This window comes from Symphalangus syndactylus, chromosome 4, assembly GCF_028878055.3.
Source record: "Symphalangus syndactylus isolate Jambi chromosome 4, NHGRI_mSymSyn1-v2.1_pri, whole genome shotgun sequence".
NCBI classification, from domain to species: Eukaryota; Metazoa; Chordata; class Mammalia; order Primates; family Hylobatidae; genus Symphalangus; species Symphalangus syndactylus.
This window is the reverse complement of record NC_072426.2, coordinates 146,613,097-146,633,780: the sequence shown is the minus strand read 5'-3', so window position 1 is coordinate 146,633,780 and position 20,684 is coordinate 146,613,097. Positions and strand designations below refer to the sequence as shown.

Sequence of the window (20,684 nt, the reverse complement as noted above, 5' to 3'; positions counted from 1 at the left end):
TCTGTGTCCCTACCCAAATTTCATGACCAATTGTAATCCCCAGTGTTGGAGGTGGGGCCTGGTGGATGGTGACTGGTTCATGGGGATAGATCCTCCATGAATGATTTAGCACCAGCCCACCCCCCACCCCCACGCCCATACTGTCCTTGTGACTGTGAGTTCTCATGACGTCTGGTTGGTGAAAAGTGTGTAGCACCTTCCCGCTTCTCTCTCTCATTCCTGCTCCCACCAGGTGAGATGCCTCGTTCCCCCTTTGCCTTCCACTATAATTGGAAGCTTCCTGAGCTTTCTTAGAAGCAGAAGCTGCCAAGCTTCCTGTACAGCCTGCAGATCTGTGAGCCAATTAAACTTCTTTTCTTTATAAATTACCCAGTCTCAGGTATATCTTTATAGCAGTGTGAGAACAGACTAATATACCACTAAACATTCTGAATCTTTGCAAGTCCGTATGAAATTAGACACAATACATGTGCTCTAGACATGAACAAACCTGAGGAGTTATGTGTACACATGTAAGATTATGGCAACAAAAAGAAGGATCAATTAGTTTTCTGGGATGGACAGGGCCAGAGTGGCACTGTGTTGCCCCATCTCGAAGGAGTGGTTAATTAGGTGGGAATGGTATTCAGGGCAAAGAGAAAAGCAAATGCAGTATGATAAATCATGGTGTATTGCAGTATAGCAAGTAGTTTACAAAAACTGGAATGCAGTATTCACTGAGAGAAAACTTGCTTCAGTTTCTTTATTTTAAGATGAGGATATAGGCCGGGCATGGTGGCTCACACCTGTAATCCCAGCACTTTGGGAGGCAGAGGCAGGTGGAGTTCGAGACCAGCCTGGCCAACATGGTGAAATCCTGTCTCTACTAAAAATACAAAAATTAGCCAGGTGTGGTGGTACACACCTATAATCCCAGCTACTTGGAAGGCTGAGGCAGGAGAATCTCTTGAATCCGGGAGGCAGAGGTTGCAGTGAGCTGAGACTGCACAATTGCACTGTAGCCTGGGCAACAAGAGTGAAACTCCGTCTCAAAAAAAAAAAAACAAAAAACAAAAAACAAACAAACAAAAAATTAGATGAGGATATAGTCCTTACCTCATAGTGTGTTGTGAAAATTAAGAAGTTAATGTATATAAAGGATTTAGATTTATGCCTGGTACACTGCAAGTACTTACTATATGTTAGCTATTATTAATATTATTATTCTTTTTAAAAGAACTTTGAATTTTACCCTTGAGATGACAACCATAAAAACATTTTAAGCAGGTAAGTGACATCAGATTTAATTTTCAGATGAATGACACCGGTGGTGAGTGGAGAGTAGACTGAAGGGGGTTGAACTTGATGGCAAAGAGCCAAGTAGAAGGCTATTTACTATTCATGGGAGAGATTTGAGGGGCTGCACTAAGTATAGAAAGGGATGGATTGGAGAGCTACGCATGAGGCAGAACCACCAGCGCTTGGTAAGGGGGAGGGACAGCGAACAACTCTACATGCCCCCTAAGTTTCATTCACGGGCAAATAGAGAACACAGTGGAAGGAATCACTTTTGAGGAAAAGTTAAAGGTCAGTTTTGACTTCTGTTGAGTGGAAGATCTAAAGGACATCAAAGAGGATAATTCTAGAAGGTTTGAGGCTCAGAGGAGACAAATGAGCTGGAGAAACAGACCTGGCCACTGGCCCCCTGATGGCTCAAGTAGATGCTGTCAAAACTGGAGAAAAGAAAGTGCCTGGCACATGCTGGGTACTCACTAAGTGTACGCTAAATTCACACTTACTGGGTGGTTTGTATGGTATATATAGCTAATTTTTATAATGGATAGCCACCTCTCAGCTCTTTTTGTTTTTCTTTCAGAATAGACTTTTTTGAGTCAATTTGGCTTTTCATCAATTCTTCGTGATTGTGAGTCCAACTCCAAGGGGAATTTCCTGCAATGTCAATCGTGCCTGGTGTTAATTTGGTGCTATTTTTGTTTTATCACAGACATTTAAATTTCATCCCCTGTTGTAGCTGGGGCTTCATTTGGCCAATGAGAAGGATGTTCTGGTTCTGAAAGCTTAGCTGTCTGCTTATTACCTATTCTCCTTTTATGAACTGTCCCAAGTTGTGTCTACAGCCAACAATAAACTTGACTTGGTTAAGCGTTCCATTAAATGAGAGGCATCAGAGTTGCATGCCTCTTAGAATTTATGAAAGCAGCCAACCAAATAAACCTCAAAGTTGTTTTGCCAGGGATAGAGGTCTTTGTCCTCCAAGCAGTGGGACATCTGGATTTCTGCATGAAGCTTCCTTGGTTTGTTTCATAAATAAATGCCACCCCTAAGTGTCACTAGTCTGGGATGAAATGTCAAAGAACTGGGAGACCCCAACATGGCTGGATAATCACCAGATCATCATTTACCACTACACTACTTCTAAATCTGTCCTCCCCAGCTAGAAACTGTCATTCTCTTGGAATACAGCAACTATGACATATCTCATTTTAGGAAGCTGAAAGAGAGAACTTACACTCCATGGAATGGTGAGAATCAACAGAAGGAACTAGAACTATGCTTTATTTCCTAATAAATGTGTGACCGGGAAAGAAGCCTGGGAGGATGCTCATCCCACTAAAACAGTCCTGTTCAGTTTAAGTTAAATACATTTTATTTATTCAAAAAATAATTTTTAACATTTCCAAAATGTTTTAAAAACCAATGTTTTGTTTTTCTGCAGGTTCATGAGTTTTGGTAAAATATAGATTATCAATCCTAGTTCTATATTTATGGCATAGGAGATAAGATTTTTATTAAATAATCCCAGCAAAATATTTATTACAGTAGAACAATTTGGATGTCACAATGAAAACAGTCAGTGGAATTTTCCTCTATTTTTTTGTTTTTTTTGAGACGAAGTCTCCCTCTGTTGCCCAGGCTGGAGTGCAGCAGCGAGATCTCGGCTCACTGCAACCTCTGCCTCCAGGATTCAAGTGATTCTCCTGCCTCAGCCTCTCGAATAGCTGGGATTGCAGGTGCCCGCCACTACACCCGGCTAATTTTTGTATTTTTAGTAGAGACTGGGTTTCACCTTGTTGGTCAGGCTGGTCTTGAACTCCTGACCTCGTGATCCGCCCGCCTCGGCCTCCCAAGTGCTGGGATTACAGGCGTGAACCACTGCGCCTGGCCAATTTTCCTCTATTTTATGTGACAGAGATGGAGAATTTGCAGGCAGAATGCAATAGGACAAAGGATATTCACATTAACTTTTCAATCTTTGAGGGATAAGAAATATTAATCTTTTGTAAGCATTGTTCAAAAATTTGATTTTGCTTACTATGCAAACTCCTAACATGATTATCTACATTAAAAGAAAAAAACCGTATTTTACTCATGTGTGAATAACAGAAGCTAGTATTTTTCCCTTCAACTATTTCCCTATCAGTGTCAGGCTTTTTTGAGTTTATTTGAAATGTATTCAGGAAAACGCTCAATATAGGAATCTTAATCAGAATGGGATATAATGGGAGGTGAGGTCACCAAGATGGCAAAGTAGGAGACACCAGCCTTTATTCACCCTCAACTGAAAAACAAATACAGACAGCTATTCACAAACCCAAATAGCCCAGAGAAAGCTCCAGGGCCCACTGAAGAATCTGCAGCAACATGATGGAGCAAAAGAAACGAAGAATATCTACATAGGACAGGATCACCTGTGAGGTCTACATACCTGAGGCACAAGGAGATAGCTACCAACAATGAAGAAAGGCAGATGCTATTGGTATCGGCCATGCAGCAGGAACTACCATAGTTTCCAGAGGCCTGCTCTGTAGAGGACACTGGCATCACTTGCCACTGAGGTAGACAACAGCCCTTTTGCTGGGGAACCCCAGAGAGGGAGATGCATCTGAACACTCACCACCATCCAAGAAGCAGCTACTCTTGAATTACTTTGGGCAAAGCTCTGCCAATTCTCCCACGGCCCAGTGAGCCCTGATCCTGAAGCCACAGCTGTTCTGCTGGTGTCCACACTGCAGCCCCGGGCTCTGTGGCTGCACTGGGCCCGCCCCTGACACTGGAACCATTGCTATAGTTCGTTCATGCTGCAGGCCCCAGAGCCACGCCTTTATTGTGCATGCCCCATCTCCAGGCCCTGGATCAGCTACAACAGAGAGCTAGAACCCACCCCAACTCAGGAGCTGCTCTAACTCTATGCATACTTCTGCTCCTTTCCTTGGCTCTAAAAGCTACTTCACAAGCATCTGGGCCTCACATACTGCTACCAACATGGCAGCAAAGGTACCTATGTCCCAAGCACCAGCTCAGCTGCCATAGACAGCTAGGCACCACTCTGTCCCCAGAGCTGCATTAACTCTGAGGACATCTGTGCTCCCATTCTTGGCTACCTCAGCTGTCTCACATGCATCTGGTACCTCGCATTCTGCTATCAATACAGTAGCAAAATATCTGTGCCCTAAGCCCTGGGGTTTTTAAACTGCCCCAGATCCTGTAGCCATAGTCTCTCCACTCATGCTTGTGCTTCAGTCCTCAGGTCCATAACCACTCTACAAGTACCACTGCCACTGCAAGTGAGCCTATGAGTCAGAACCAGTGCCAAGGGGCATTCAACTTCTGCAATGAGAGAAAAATCAGGATGACCTTGGCAGCCATACCCAAAGACCCCAACATGCTTCACTGCCACTGTAGATATCTACAGCATTAGCCACTGAGGAGCACTGGAATCTTTACCAACACTGACCTTGGTGGGCTGATCTGCACAGGGAATACATAGCTGGTACCCTCAGTAGTCCCAGAACGGCTATATCCCACCCAGCAAGTACCCTCACACCCTCCTTCCCCCATACAGGAAAGTCTTTCCACATTGAAACCAGCCTGTAAAGTCCGCAAGAGGTGACTGGTCCACAAAATGCACAGGCATTAATGTAAGTCAACAAGAAACATGAAAAATGAAGAGGACATAATACCACTAGAAGATCACAATCATCTCCCAGTAGCAGACCTGGATAAATAATTCTAAATAATTGTTTTACAGAAGCTCAGTTAACTTCAATCAAACACAGAGAAATAATTAAAAGATCATTTACAATGACCAAGTGGGATTTATCCTTGGGATGCAAAGATGATTCAACATACACAAATCAGTAAATGTGATACTCCACATTAACAGAATGAAGGACAAAAACCATATAATCATCTCAATAGATGTGAAAAAGGCATTTGACAAAATTCAATGTAAAAAGCTTCAACAAATTACATGAGGATTATACCTCAACACAATAAAGGCCATACATGACAAGTCCACAGCTAACATTATACTCGATGAAAAGTCGAAAGCTCTTCCTCTACAATTAAGAACAAGACAAGGATGCCCACTCTCCCCACTTCTATTCAACATACTACTGGAAGTTTTAGCCAGAGCAACTAGACAAGAGAAAGAAAGAAAAGACATCCAAATCAGAAAATAAGTAAACTGTCTCTGCAGATGACATAATCTTATATATTCAAAACCCTAAAGAGACTCTACTAAAAAGCTGTTAGAACTAATAAATGAATCTAATAAAGTTGCAGGAAAATCAACATAGAAAAATCAGTAGTGTTTCTATATGCTAACAGTGGTCTATCTGTAAAACAAACTAAGAAAACAATCCCATTTACAATAGCTAAGCAAAACAATAAAACATTTAGGAGGTGAAAAATCTACATGCTGAAAACTATAAAACACTGATGAAATAAATTGAAGAATACACAAAATAAACGGAAAGATACCCTGTGATCATGGATTCAAAGAACTAATATTATTAAAATATCTATATTATAAAAGCAAACTACAGATTCAATATAATCGCTATCTAAATTCCAAGGACATTTTTCCCAGAAATAAAAAAAATCCATCCTAAAATTCATATGGATCCACAAAAGACCTTGAATAGCTAAAGCAATCTTGAGCAAAAAGAACAAAGCTGGAGGCATCACACTACCTGATTTCAAAATCTACTACAAAGCTATAGTAATCAAAACAGTATGGTACTCATATAAAAACAGACACACAGACCAAAAGAACAGAACAGAGAGGCCAGAAATAATCCACGCATTTATGGTCAATTGATTTTCAAGGTAGATGCTGAGAACACATTAGGGAAAACACAGTCTCTTCAATAAATGGAAAACTAGATATCCATATGCAAAAGAGTGAAACTAGACCTTCATCTCACACCATATATAAAAATCAACACAAAATGGATTAAAAACTTATGTGAAGACCTAAAACTGTAACACTTCTAAAAGAAAAAATTCCATGACATTGGTTTTGGATGTAACAACCCCAAAAGAACAGGCAACAAAAATAAAAATAGACAAATGGAATTGTATCAAACTAAGAAGCTTCTGGAAGCAAAGGAAACAACAAAGTAGACAATCTATGGAACGAGAGGCTACATCTGCAAACCATACATCTGGTAAGGGCTAATATCCGTAACATAGAAGGAACTCAAACAAATCAATAGTAAGGAAACAACCTGATTAAATTGGGCAAAGGACCTGAATAGATATTTCTCAAAAGAAGACATACAAATAGCCAACAGTTATATGAGAAAATGCTCAACATCATTAATTATCAGAGAAATGCAAATTAAACCACAAGATACCCCTCCCACCTGTTGGTGGGAATGCAAAATGGTGCAGCCATTATGGGAAAACAGTACAGAGGTTCCTCAGAATATTAAAAATAGAACTATCATCTGATCTAGCAATCTCATTACTAGGTATATATCCAAAGGACATAAAATCTGTATATCGAAGAGGTATCTACACTCCTGTTCATTGCAGCAGTATTCACAATAGCCAAGATACGGAATCAAGCTAAGTGTCCATCAACAGATGAATGGGTAAAGAAAATATGGTATGTATACATGATGGTATTAATACTATGCACACTTAAATAATAAAAAAATCCTGTCACTTGCAACAACGTGGAGAATATTATGTTAAATGAAATAAGCCAGGCACAGAAAGACAAACACTGCATGATATTACTTACATGTGGAGTGTAAACAAGTAAACAGAGAGTAAAATGGTAGTTACCAGAAGGTGAGGATTGCGGGGAGTGGGCTGATTTTGGTCAAAGGACACAAAACTTCTGTTAGGAAGAATAGTTTTAAGAGATCTATTATACAACATGGTGACTACAATTTATAATATATTACATACATGAAAAATGCTGACAACAAATTTTAAGTGCTCTCAGCACAAAACAAGTAGGTGACGTAATACATGTCCAAATAGCCAGATTTAGCCATCCCGCAATGCATACATATATCGAAACATCATATTGTACAAGATACATACAATATTTAGTTGTCAATTAAAAAATAGGGTGCAATCTTTTTTTTTTTTTAAGAGATAGGGTCTCGTTCTGTCATCCAGGAGGGGAGTGCAGTGGTGCAATCATAGCTGACTGCAGCCTTGAACTCCTGGGCTCAAGGAATCCTCCTGCTTCAGCTGAATAGTCTTAAAGAACAGTAAGATATTTCGTGAATAAGTCTAGCTAAGTTAAAGGTGAGAATCAACATGACTGCTGAAGAGATTTAGCCCACTCAATAAGCTGACAATTGTTAAGTAACTACTATAGCATGTGGTACATAAATGTTAGTTCCCTACCCTCCCCTTTTATCCAAAAAACTCACCTTCAGAGTTGGAGAAGACCCAACATAAATGGGCGGAGGATTTCCTTGCCAGCCCTCAAGACGGTAGATATGTCCAACACGAGAACAAGGAACAAATAATAATTTGCCACCACACTGCCATATCTATGAAGGAAAAACAGGTTGTGAAAGTTGTTTCAAATACAAACATAAACCATAACTGAAAATTTATCTTGTAAGTGTAAATCTAAAATCTAAATTATATACAGTGTCCACACAGAATTCTTAAACAAATCCTAAAATAATTTGCTTTTAAAAGCTCATGTAACAACCAAGAAGGCAACAGGAAATATAGTATTAATAATAAACTGCTACTAAGGGGCCTCTTACTGTATACCCATAGCCCCTAGCAACTTTCTCCCAATATAACCTTGCAAAGTCATGTGGATTCTTTATTCCTAACTCATCAATCATTTTCATTGCTAATATATATCCTACTTGGGTGATTATTATAATAATCTCCTAACTGGCTTCTTCACCTTCAGCTTCTCTCTACTCAACTATCCTTATTTATAGCGAGAGATTATTATAGCTGAGGGGCAGCTTTGGGTCATGTTATTCCCTTGCTTAATATCTTTGATCGTTCTCCACTGCTTATCAAATTAAATAAAAATCTCTTAACTCAGACTTCAAGGCTCTCTTCAGTATGGCCCTAATACACCTTCCCATTTTATCTTCTTAGATGTCTTCCTTATTCATGTCACCTGATTCTGCCAAAGTGTGCTCCTTGCTGTTCTCTGAATATGTTCCTTGTGTTCCCTTCTTTGTACTTTTCCCCATGCTACTTGCTTAGAAGTCCCCCTCCCACCCCTTATCTGTGCTTACTAACATCATACCCATCTTCCTACTTCTGCCTCAAATTCTACATCTAGCATAATGCTCTTTTTTTTTTTTGAGACAGAGTCTCACTCTGTTGCCCAGGCTGGAGTGCAGTGGTGCGATCTTGGCTCACTGCAGTCTCCGCCTCCCAGATTCAAGCAATTCCCCTGCCTCAGCCTCCTGAGTATCTGCGACTACAGGTGCGCACCACCACACCTGGCTAATTTTTTGTATTTTAGTAGAGATGGGGTTTCACCATGTTGGCTAGGATGGTCTCGATCTCTTGACCTCGTGATCTGCCCATGTCAGCCTCCCAAAGTGCTGGGATTACAGGCATGAGCCACCGCGCCTGGCCGCCGCTGTTTTTTAAGCACACCAACTGAATGCCATTCTGCCTTCTTGTATTATGAATTTAAGTATAATTCTAATATCTTCTTATCAAGTTCCTTGAGAGCAACGACTGGTTTACTCCTCTTCTATCCCTCACAGTGCTACGCACAGGACATTTAAGACAAGAGGTAATGAATACCTGTTTAACTCAAACTCTGATATAGTTCTCTCTTTCTTTTGGAAAATGGGGGTAGGAATGGGGGTTGAGGTGGGGGCTGGAGCATGGAAGGTAGTATTGCTCCAAGACTGCTTCAACACCAGGAGAGGTGCTGCAGGAAGACAGCTCCAAAGTCAGCCTGAGGATGCAGTCATTGTGGGGCTCTGCTTCTGTCTTGAATCATGTCCTACAGTGATAAAGGGTGACTATGTCAGTGGGTGGTCAACTGTGGCCCTAACGCATGCAGATTCTTCCAAGGGCTTCTATAATAAAAAGCTCCAATATATAGAAAGTTGGGATGTGGGGGCAGATATTTTCATTTCTAAAGCTTGCTAGCCACAATTTTGAGCTGAGCCCTGTAAATATATGGTAAGTTTGGAGCTTGCATTTTGCCTTATTTTTTCCTCAAAGGCATCCATTTTCATTAAATCATTCTTTATAATTTGGAGAATGCATTATATAATTGTGGGGTTTTTTTCCCCCACAAAAAAACTAGCTTTATCTGAAAGCCACAGAAGTTAGTAAGTACTTGGAGAATTCCATCTGTTAAAATAAAATGTTACCTTGTATGAGATCTCAAAGTTTTCACCACCCCAAATCTGGAGACCTGGATCATAGAGACCCAATTCAAAGAAGAACTCTCGTTCAATGGCAAATAATCCCCCAGCCATGGCTGGGGACCTAAGAAAAAGAAACACTGCAATAACCATTACAGACAAACCCCCAATAACCCTTCACCAATAGGCAAGAAGCCTTATAGAATACAGCCTGAAAATGCATAGAAGAGACAAAACTGATGGCCAAACATTAAGAAATTATAAAGCCTTTACAAAAAAAGAAAAAAATCTGTTCATAATTCCCTAACGAATTTACCACAATTTCTAACTGAAACTATAGTTCATTACAAAATAGAGCATTGTTTCAGTTTACCATTAGAGGGCGCCTTGGTACCTCTGTGGATTTAAAAATTAAGCCTTAGTTTTAGTTAAAATAAAATGTTCTCTTTCACTTTTAAAAACACTGAGCCATACAGCCGTGGTCTGCTAACTGCTCCTGCATTGATTTATGAGTCATTCTTGGATGAACAAAACCATACACCATGGAAGTAGTCTGTCATTTTTTAATTTTATATCTCAGGGGCTCGCCAAATAAGAGTGTAAATCATTGTAGAACAACCACAGTTCATTCAGAGTTTGCAAATGTAGCACAGAAATGACACAAGAGAATTAGACATAGATATTTACGGTGCCAGGAGGCAGGGATGCAAAAGGGTGACCTGTGCATCTGTGGGGCTTCTTGAATGGATCTTAAATTGGACACTTTTTAGATCCAAGAGAAAAAAGATTTGGTAGCTTCTTAGGGACAAGTCACTCCCATCATTGGGAGAAATGACAGCAGAATTTATCTTGCTCCCTGCTCCCCTCCCCTGAACAATTAATTACTAATCCATGATGATTCTTAAATTTTAGGGTACCCAATATTATTAGGGTAACTTCATCATCATACATAATATTCAATCTACTCAAATAGGTGCAATGGAACCTATTTCAAGGTTCCATTGATGCTACCTTGAAAAAAAAAATCTTTTTTTTTGAGACATGGTCTCACTCTGTGGCCCAGCATGGAGTACAGTGGCATGATTACGGCTCACTGCAGTCTTGACCTTCTAGGCTCAAGCAGTCCTCCCACCTCAGCCTCCTGAGTAGCTGGGACTACAAGCACGCACCAACATATCCAGCTACCTTTTTATGTATTTTGTAGAGACGGGGTTTCGCCATGTTGCTCAGACTGGTCTAGAACTTCTAGGCTCAAAAGTTCCACCTGCCTAGGCCTCCCTAAGTGCTAGGATTATAGGCGTGAGCCACCGCACCCAGCCTTGAAAATATATCTTGAATCTGCTGACTTATTTCCAACTTCACTGCCACCAGCTAGACCAGGCCACCACTGCTTAGACTTTCCAGCATCTCCTGAGCTTGTGTCCTTTATTCTCTTCTGCCCCCTGCTCAAGGCTAATCACACAGCAGCCAGAGCAGACTCCTCCACATGTGCCTGCATGAAACCCGTCTCTCCCGGCTCTCTGGGCTCACCATGGTCTCTCTTCCCATTGAGTCCTTCCCGGCTTTGCTCCCACCGGGAACATGCCCGCCTCCTTTCTGTCTCAAGGCCTTCATTCATGTTATTCACGATCCTGAAATGTTCCTTTTCCTTTTCCACAGAATTGGTCCCTCATCCTTCAGGTCTCAGCCTAAATGACACTTTGTCAGAAGGGCCTTTCCTGATCTTCCAAGCTGGATTAGGTTAATCTTTCCATAAACTCATGTACTCTGTGATTTTTCTTCACACTACTTATCATAGCTGCTGTTCCAGAGTTTTGTTTGTTTTGTGAGACAGGGTCTCACTCTGTGGCCCAGGCTGCAGTACAGTGGCACAATCATTGTTCACTGAAGCCTTGAACTCTTGGGCTCAAGCAATCCCTCTGCTTCAATCTCCTGAGTTGCAGGGACTACAGGCACGTGCCACCACACCAGGCTAATTTTAGGGTTATTTATGTAGTTATCTGTTTAATTTCTGTGTGACTCACTGTATTTTAAATTCAATGAGGAAACATATCTTTAAAAATGTATCCCCAGAAAATAGTGCTTGGCATACAGTAAGCACTCAATAAATGTTTGTTGAGTGGATAATGAATCAAGAAATATTTTCAATACTAAAAGAAAATAGTATCAGGAAAAAGTTGTTCTCTCATGCTTTTTCTTCTTAAAATATGCTGCCTAACTCAGTAACAACACTATTACATTTTAGGTGATATTTTCATGTCACCTTTATTTAACTGTCATTTAAGATTATTCCATTATAGCTGTGTCTTTTTTTTTCTTTTTGAGACCAAGTCTTACTCTGTTGCCCAGGCTGGAGTGCAATGGCGTGATCCTGACTCACTGTAACCTTCACCTCCCAGGTTCAAGTGATTCTCCTGCCTCAGCCTCCCGAGTAGCTGGGATTACAGGCACACACCACCACGCCCAGCTAATTTTGTATATTTAGTAGAAATGGGGTTTCACCATGTTAGCAAGGCTGATCTCGAACTCCCGACCTCTGGTGATCCGCCTGCCTTGGCCTCCCAAAGTGCTGGGATTACAGGTGTGAGCCACCTTGCCCGGCAGGTGGGTTTTTTTTTTTTCTTTAAATATATTCCCATTCATCTCAGTATATACTTGAAAATGCATCTTAACATGGACACCAGTGAGGTAATTAACAGATAACTTCCCTTTAATTTTTCTAGCTCACTGTAAAAATTTTCTTTACTGGCCTATGGAATTAGCAGAAATATAAATTTGCTCAGCACTCTTTATTTTTTTTTCTCCCACAGTTATTTGTTAAGCAGGTAAGCAGTAGATTCCTGGACTATTCTGAATAAGAAATTTACCAAAAAAAATTTGGTAAATGTCCAATTAAGCTACTATAATTAAGTGCTATAACTTCTTTATGTTTGCCATTCAGTATCTTGATATCATGACATGCCCAAATCCCACCAGCATTTCCATGACACTGGAAGCACCTTCCCAAAACAGAGTTCTAACATTATCAGCAGTGTAACAGGAAGAGAGACCAAAAGCAGAACCACAGGATCAGAAAAATAAGATTAGACACATTCAGGAGAAGGCTATACTAACATTTGAGCAAACATTTCATTTGGGGTCACTTTTTACAGGAACAGTAAAATGTTCTAATTACAAGATCAAAAGAAGAGAGTAGCATAAGTTGTTCTACTGGAAGAAACACAAGAATGGACAAAAGCTGATTTTGAATAGAGTTTTCTTTTAATCAATCACTTTTCTGAGAATGAAGCAATAAAGGATTCTATGTAACATTTTTTAAAGTCATGTATTGTGATTCATCAGATTTAACTAGTACAAAATTAGTATTTGAGAGTTAACATAACAGCAAAAGGGGAGAAAAACCCCAAAATCTCTTGCTAGTGCCCTTCATTGTTAACATTATACCCACAGCATGAACGTGGAAATAAGAGTCTTGGTTGGATTAAAGTAATTTATGTATTTTAAATTTATAGAATGACACTGTCATCAAAAGAATAAAATTTGATGTCTAATCCAGTAGGACAGGATAACTAAGATTTTCTTTTTTTTCACTTGTACTTGAAACAAATGCCATATTACATTATTTTTCTTTCCCCAATGAAAGTGTGTACATCACTCAGTAGTGGACATCACATTTAGGGTAAAAGCAATTACAATGGAGCAAATGGAGCAGATTGAAAGCTCTGAAACAGTATAAGGAAAGATGCTCTTTCAGAATCTGAGACAGCATCTACAGTTTTAATAACAAATCTTTAGCTTGGCAAGAGGTTAATAGGTTAGCAGCAACTGGAGAAAAGAAAAATATGTAAGTGATTTAGTGATTACCGATACGGTTCAGTTTTTGTCTTTCTCAGTCTCTTCTCTTGAGGGGTCAGAGGCACCCGTTTCCAGAGCATACTCCAATCCCATGCTCCTCGGGCATACCCATCTTCATCACCACCCCCTTGGGGTATAATTTCATATGTGTTGCCATTTATGACATCTATAAGCGGCACAGTGCAAATGGTTCTGTATTGTGTTGATGATGGCAGCAAAGATCAAATGGAAGCGTATGTATGGACCCACACATTTATACGAGTTCATGGGGGAGAAAAAAAAAAGAACTTAGATAAACATTCAACATAAGAAAATAAAGTAATAGTCTTTACCGATAAGGTTCAGTTTTATGTTTTCTTTTGGCCTTTTCCTTGTGGCTTAGAGGAATACGTTTCCATAGTAAACTCCAGTCCCAGGCCCCTCTGGCAAAACCATCTTCATCCCCACCTTGCTGTGGTTCAATGGAATAATCATTCCCATCTATGTAATCTATTAGAGGCACAGTACATGTAGTTCTGAAACATTTACAGAAAATGAAAAAGCATTTAAGAACCCAAGACTAGTTCAGCATGCCTAACTACATTATCTCTTTTTGTTGTTGATTTGTTTGTGCACTGGGGGACTTTAATATCTAATGGGAAGTAGAGTAAATGAATGTCCCATAAAAGCCAAAAAGCCTGTTTACATAAGGGCAGGAGAGGAGGCTTCCCCCTAGGCTTACAGACAAATGTCAGGGACAAAGAACTATATCACTGAGCTTAATAGAGTTTTCTCCTTTTCACTTTGGTCCTAAAGGCAACTTTCTTTTGGTAATTTTATCTTATTTATAAGATTTTCTTGCCTGTTATTTTCCCTATCACCCATGAAAAAGCTCATGTGTACGTGTGCATGCATGTGTGTGTGTGTGGGGTCACAGATAGTACTTGCCACATTCTTAGCGGTTCTCTCAACCCTTTGTTTCTTTGTATTTCTTGGGAACAGTTATGAAAATGTGTTTCTGTACTTTTACTTGATCTTCCTCACTCCTCTAACTGCAGAAAACAGCTTTTATTGCAAAAAAAAAAAAAAAAAAAAAAGTATTGTTGCTAAAAAAAAAAAAAAAAAGCAAAAAAATCCCTCAAAACTTGCTGAAGAACTTAAGAAGTGGTCTGAGAATTTGGAACAAAGAATCTCTTATATTTGGGCTTCACGAAAATGCTAGTACTCTATAAGCAATTAGATGTCAAAGTGACATTACAAAGATTATCTGGTACCCTGCTTGTTGCAATGTTCATCTCGTCAGAAAGGATTTTAAAATCTATTTTCCTAAAATGAAAATAACAGCTTTTTATATCCAGGTCAAGGTGCTTTTTAGAAGTTTAAAAACCAAGGAAAAGGGAAAACCTACAGGGCTTAGAACTTTAATATGGAGGAAGTAGAGTCTAGAAAGGTGCTTCCTTCTTTCCAGAGTGTGAACTTACACTGGAGGGTCACTGTCAGATTCGTGGAATCTGCCACTGGAATCTGGAAAACCACTTCCTTACTGCCCAGAAGCCTGCTGGTATTCACCTAGAGAGTTATCTGACACTTGGTCAGTTAACTTTCCTCACTTCTTATGATTTTCACATTCCTAAATACATGGTGCAGTGTAAAGTTTCCCAGGGAGGCCTTGGTCTGACAGTTTATTAGCTATCTGATTTGGGGAAAATTACTTAATTTCTCTAAGCCTCAGTATCCTCTTCAGTCAAATGGGGCTAATAATCTCTATCTTGCAGGGTTGCTGTGAGGATTAAATCTGACAGCATGTGAAGAATGTTCATGATCGGCCTTCACATTAAATCCTCTCACGATTAAATCCTCCAAAGTTCTGCCTTTGATTCATGCCATTTGCCATTTGCCACATGGACGTGTTTTATTTTCCTAATTATGGACTAGAAGCAAGGAAGGCTTTTGCAGCTAGAAAACTGATGGTGCCTTATGTTGTTTTAGACATTTCTGGAAATTTAATGGTGATTGCCACAATTCCTTGGAATAGTTGTCTATTTCTAAACTTTAAAGTTTCTATAGGAACCCAAAGCCTTGACACAAGTAACACTTGGTCTTTACTACTGAAAGTACTAATTTAAAAGGCACAAAAATCAATAGATATAATTTCAAAGCATGGTTCCTCAAGTGTTTAGAACTCTTACCCTAGTTTAGAGGGAGCAATTCATATTACTCTTAGAGAAAGTGCCTGGAGATAGAGGAGTCTTAATAACCCAACCACAAAATGATTCTTGAGTGAGGAACCTTAGGTTTCTCCCAAATGCCAGACTGCCTACATTTAAATCAGTCCAGAGTATCAGTCTAGCTCCACCCAAGGAAACAACTAGATGAGGGATAACACTAAAGCACACTCGATGCACTGAATGGAACTGGAATCAAAGGATGAAAATATTATTTGCCCTTCTAGGACAAGGTTTACTTTCAACCAGGAAAGAAAAAAAGCAAGGTAATGTTACCTGTCCTTAGATATGGGAGCTACAAGTGGTGCATACCAGTTAACTGCCACCTCACAGTGGGCATCAAGGTATATCAAAACCTTAAAAAAAAGAGGCAGGTGAAAGAATACTCCTCATATACGTTACATCATATATTACACACAATTTAAAATTAGATGCTAATAAAAATTAGCATTATAGTCAATTCTGACACATAAGTTATCTATTTAAGGCAGCATTCTCATTTCAATTAAAAAAAACTGAAGAATGATTAAAAATGTATATGATTTAGTTACCAAACCCAACATGTTGACATTGTAGATATCAAATGCTTCCTACCTGTCCAAGTTTAGCCTTCTGAGCACCAATACTTCGTGCTTGAATTAAACCTTCCCTTCTTTCATTTCGAAATACCTTCACTAGGCCATTCCACAGCTTAATATATTCATCCAGTTTTTCTTTTAAGTGCTCTGTTAAGAAAAATCAATCGGTATTATAAATTAGACTAATAGAAACCAATTAACTATTATTTTTCTCAGGAAACAAGAATACAGGTGCATTGGGTAGACAGAAATTTTACATGGACCAGATTGAATGTTTTATCTATTAAGAAGGAAGGCAAAGTATATTATTTAAGTTAATTTTGAGTTTAATATGCCTATAGAGAACTGGTTAGTCTGAGAATTATCAAACATCCCTCTAAACAACGATTATTCGAATTGACAGTAAAGGTTTTAAGATATATTAAAACTTTTGTTCCTGTTCACATGTTAATGTCCAATCTGAATGCTTTCAGGAACAATATTTTGTTTGCAGTTGGCAGAGGCAATGGTTAGGGTTTCTGAAGATGCACTGCCTACTAACAATACTATATGATTTCACTGGAATCCACACAGGGTATAGGTTATTTAACATTTGTTTCTGGGACATCTTTCCCCAACCACAATCAGTGTTGAAAGCTGTAACCTTGGTGTGATGAATATGGTTCCCACCAAGTTGGCAAATAATAAAAAAAAAATCTCATTTTCTCTTTATCTTAAGCATCACGTGTATAATTATACATTATAAATATAATTCTAATTATACATACATATATATATATGTGTTTGTAATTTAGTAGAGGAAGTTTTGTGATATAAAAACCAGACACACTTGGCAAAGTTTCCATCTTTGGCTTCCCATTATAAGAGAACAGCTTTTGTTTGTACCACTATGAGCCCATGAAATTAGCTCACCACGGTCAGAATGAGCTGCAGATCATTTAAAAGATGCTTCTTGAGGACACACAAATTGTTTTAAAATTGTTTAAAAATTTGGCCCATGAATATGCAATCACAGGAAAATTGCTGTATTTAGAGATGAGTTAGTGGCTAAATGGGCAAATCAGACTGTATACTTAATATTTTACTCATTTTAGGGCGTTTATTATTAGTAAGATACACATGGGTATCTGGAATTGAGAAAAAAACTTTCTATTTCGGTACCCAGTTTTAATAAGTATTATAAATAAAATTCTCGTGCTTAATCATGTTTTTTCCCCTCAGAAAACCTGAGTAATTTTCCCTTCAAGTTAACTTAAAAAAAAAAAAGGCTTTATCCTCTTCTTTTTAAAGTTCAGTGCAGTCCTAAATTATTTTTTTAAAGCCTTTTTGAATTCCATTAGGAGGATTTTTTGCATATGCAAGTTAAACATATCTTAAGATTTATGGACAGAAATGAATTGATGGCCTATGCTTCAAGTTTAGATTCTTGGTTACCATGGACCAAAGGGGGAAATGGTGCATCCAATGCCTTCTGGCTTCCTTGTATTTCACACTGTGGTACACTGTGTTAAGAGCTCAAAATATTCACTGCCCTTCCTTGGGTGAAAATTATCCTCCCTAACCCACTGACTGCAAGCTAGGATATGTGTGACTTGCCTTGGCCAACGAGATGTGGGTGGAAATGACATCAGTCGCGCGCACAGAAGTGTTAAGAGGCCGCTTGTGTGTGTCTTCTTTCCCATTGCCCCTCTGCAGGCAGTGTCTGAGCTGAGGCTGCTCAGCACGCATGGGTTCTGTGGTGAGGATGGGGCGCAGAGCTAGCGCTGACCCACAGAGACCGTGTAGTTTGAGCAAAAGCTAACCCTTTGTTGTGCGAGGCACCGAGAGTGTGGGTTTGCTTTTACTTTGGCCCAACTCAGCCGCAGTTAGCTGATGCACACGTGTGTGGAGGAATTTGCTCTAGTTAAAAGCTCCAAACCTTTATAGAGGATACTGTGATGCCCAGAAACCCAAGTGCTATTATGAGTTAGCTCCTTTTATATGCATTTTTCTTTAAAAGAAAAATTGTTATCTTAAAAGTTTTACTTTCTGAATATATTAGGGAATGTACACACCAAATTATCACTCAAGTCTGATTAACCAAACAGTACATAATTTTACTAAGGATAGGACTGAGATTTTCAGGTTGTTTTGAAATTGAAAAAATTAAAGCCGTACTTTCGTTCAAGGGTAGCCCAAACTTCTCTGCCTACTCTAAACTCAAGGGACCCTGCATGATTGTCTTCATCAGAGATTTGTGAAAGAAGTAAAGATAAAAAAAAAAAGACAACAGTAAAAAAATACACACTACTCTGAGGTCTGAAATTGTGTTCTTTTCTTTGGCAAAGCAGTTATTTTAGGATGCTAAATACCTTTTGGTGTATCTTCACTTTTTTTAGGATATGATAAACTTTTACTGGTATTAATAATATAGAGGTTCTTAAAATTAGTAAAATTGGGGGATTTTGAAAAGTTATTTTATAGATTTAGATTTTTGTTCATCTCAATTATTATTGCACCAACAATATCATTTGTCTTGAGATAGAAATAGTATTTTAATGCAAACATTACTGTCATAGAAATTTGCAACAAAGACAGACATAAACAAAATGGACATACACAAAATGTGGTGCCTAAAAGCTTTTAGATTTGACATTAACATGAGAACCGAAGAAAAGCTTTAAAGTATCTTAAAGCCTCTACTCTAAATGCATTTGATATGACTAAAAATTTTAAAGCTACACATTTTCTAGGATACTTAAAAATGATTAGTTAATAAAAGGATCAGCTGCACAGAGATGAAGGGAAAAATAGGCCGTATTTCTATTTATTCGTGCTAACATATGTGTACAGTTTCAAGATTCTGATCATGTCCTTGCAAAACCAGCAAAGGTTTATCCAGACTGCAAGAATTCTCAATTAAATTTTGGAGGAAGCTTTTTTACAAAGCCATTTTGAACGATATTTTCATGCTACCTATGTTTATCTTCGCTTCTAACATTATAATCAGTGGTATACTTTTACTGAATTTTTGTGTACAACCAAATTTTTGTGTACTACTTATACATCTCTGAGCATGTAAAATGGACATAATGATACCCACTCCAAGGATTACTGTTAGTATTAAACAAAATAACTCACATACAATGCTTGGCATAGTGTCAACTTGTTGATAACAGATGCTATCAATAGATGCTATTAATTTTTTAAAGCTAATTATTTTGAAATCACATTTTTGCAATTAGTCATGCTTAACTTATTTTATAGACAAAATGTGAGTTTTACAGCCATTACCTTTATTACTGAAATCGTCAATTAACACAATTTCTGCTAAATATTTCCTTGGAGTCCTTTTAATTACACTGTGGACTGTTCTCATGAGGGTTGACCATCCTTCATTATGGAAGACAATGACAACGCTCGAAGTGAGCAAGTTTTCATCATAATGCCAATACTTGCATCTGTAAAGAGAAAATTCCATCATATTTATTTGCAGGTAACCTATAATGCTTGGCTCTAAGCTGACTATATTTTCTGATTGGATTACATATTATCGACTTAACTACGGTAAGTGAATGAAATATAGCCTTCAATATTTAACAGAAACACAAGATAAAAGAAAGAAGCTGTTATGAGATAAAGTTACTCCTAGATAAAGCTACTGCATAACCAATACTTATTCTGTAATAAAAAGAATTAATTTGTGAATTTATGCTGAGGATGCTTAAGACAGTATTTACAGCTATCAAGTGGTTGGTTTTTTTTTTTTCATGACCTGGATTTTAGTTTATTTTCCTTTTTGAAATGAGCTTTTGGCACAAGAGATGTATTTCACTTGCTATAAATAAACCATTAGATTACTGCGTTTGAAAGCTAAACACATTATATTACTATGTTTTACTAAAATATTCAGAAAAATATTAAACAGGTTGACCTGAGGCATATAGCAAGCATTCAGAAATTTACTGTGGAATGAACAAAGTGCTAATATTGTTTAGAGCTTTTAGACTAGCTAAAGAGCTTAGTTGTTCTACACAACTATTTGAAACAACTGTAGCAGGAGTACAGTTTCCAGAAGCCTCTTCCTAAATAGAAGAAACCCCAAACAGGGACTGGTAAAGACTCATTTTGATTCTGAAAGAGTACTCTGCAGTGTAACCCAAAGTTGGGAGGGACCAAACACTCTTTCAGAATAAGTTCAAAAACACAGTAGTAGGGAAAAGCAGATCTTGTAGGAAGATGTAATGTTTCTGGAGAGAAACTGAAGCAGGCAGAGCAAGGTGTGCCTAATTTTAGATGGGTAGGGATAATAATCCCCCGAAGCAAACTATAACCCAGATGGGGACTCAGGCAACTTTTTTTTTTCATCTGACTGTAACTACTGGGCTTAAAACAGAACTGGGTGAGAAAGACAGCAATTTTGATTTACAACAGACACCAGAATTGGT

The 20,684-nt window shown here is 38.5% G+C and overlaps 1 protein-coding gene across 4 annotated transcripts in view; it reads right to left on the bottom strand.

The window, feature by feature from the left end:
- GALNT7 (polypeptide N-acetylgalactosaminyltransferase 7) overlaps positions 1 to 20,684 on the bottom strand; it is a 155,319-nt gene that overhangs the window by 12,284 nt on the left and 122,351 nt on the right. For 2 of the 4 annotated variants that reach the window (XM_055276411.2, XM_055276413.2), the window contains exons 3-8: positions 19,531 to 19,697; positions 16,274 to 16,404; positions 15,956 to 16,035; positions 13,485 to 13,667; positions 9,627 to 9,744; positions 7,680 to 7,802 (exon numbers count right to left, since the gene is read on the bottom strand). In XM_055276411.2, the coding sequence (XP_055132386.1) occupies positions 7,680 to 7,802; positions 9,627 to 9,744; positions 13,485 to 13,667; positions 15,956 to 16,035; positions 16,274 to 16,404; positions 19,531 to 19,697 (802 nt within the window). Of the gene's footprint in view, positions 1 to 7,679; positions 7,803 to 9,626; positions 9,745 to 13,484; positions 13,668 to 13,807; positions 13,991 to 15,955; positions 16,036 to 16,273; positions 16,405 to 19,530; positions 19,698 to 20,684 lie in introns of all 4 variants that reach the window. The other 2 variants (XM_055276412.2, XM_055276414.2) reach the window with 2 other exon arrangements.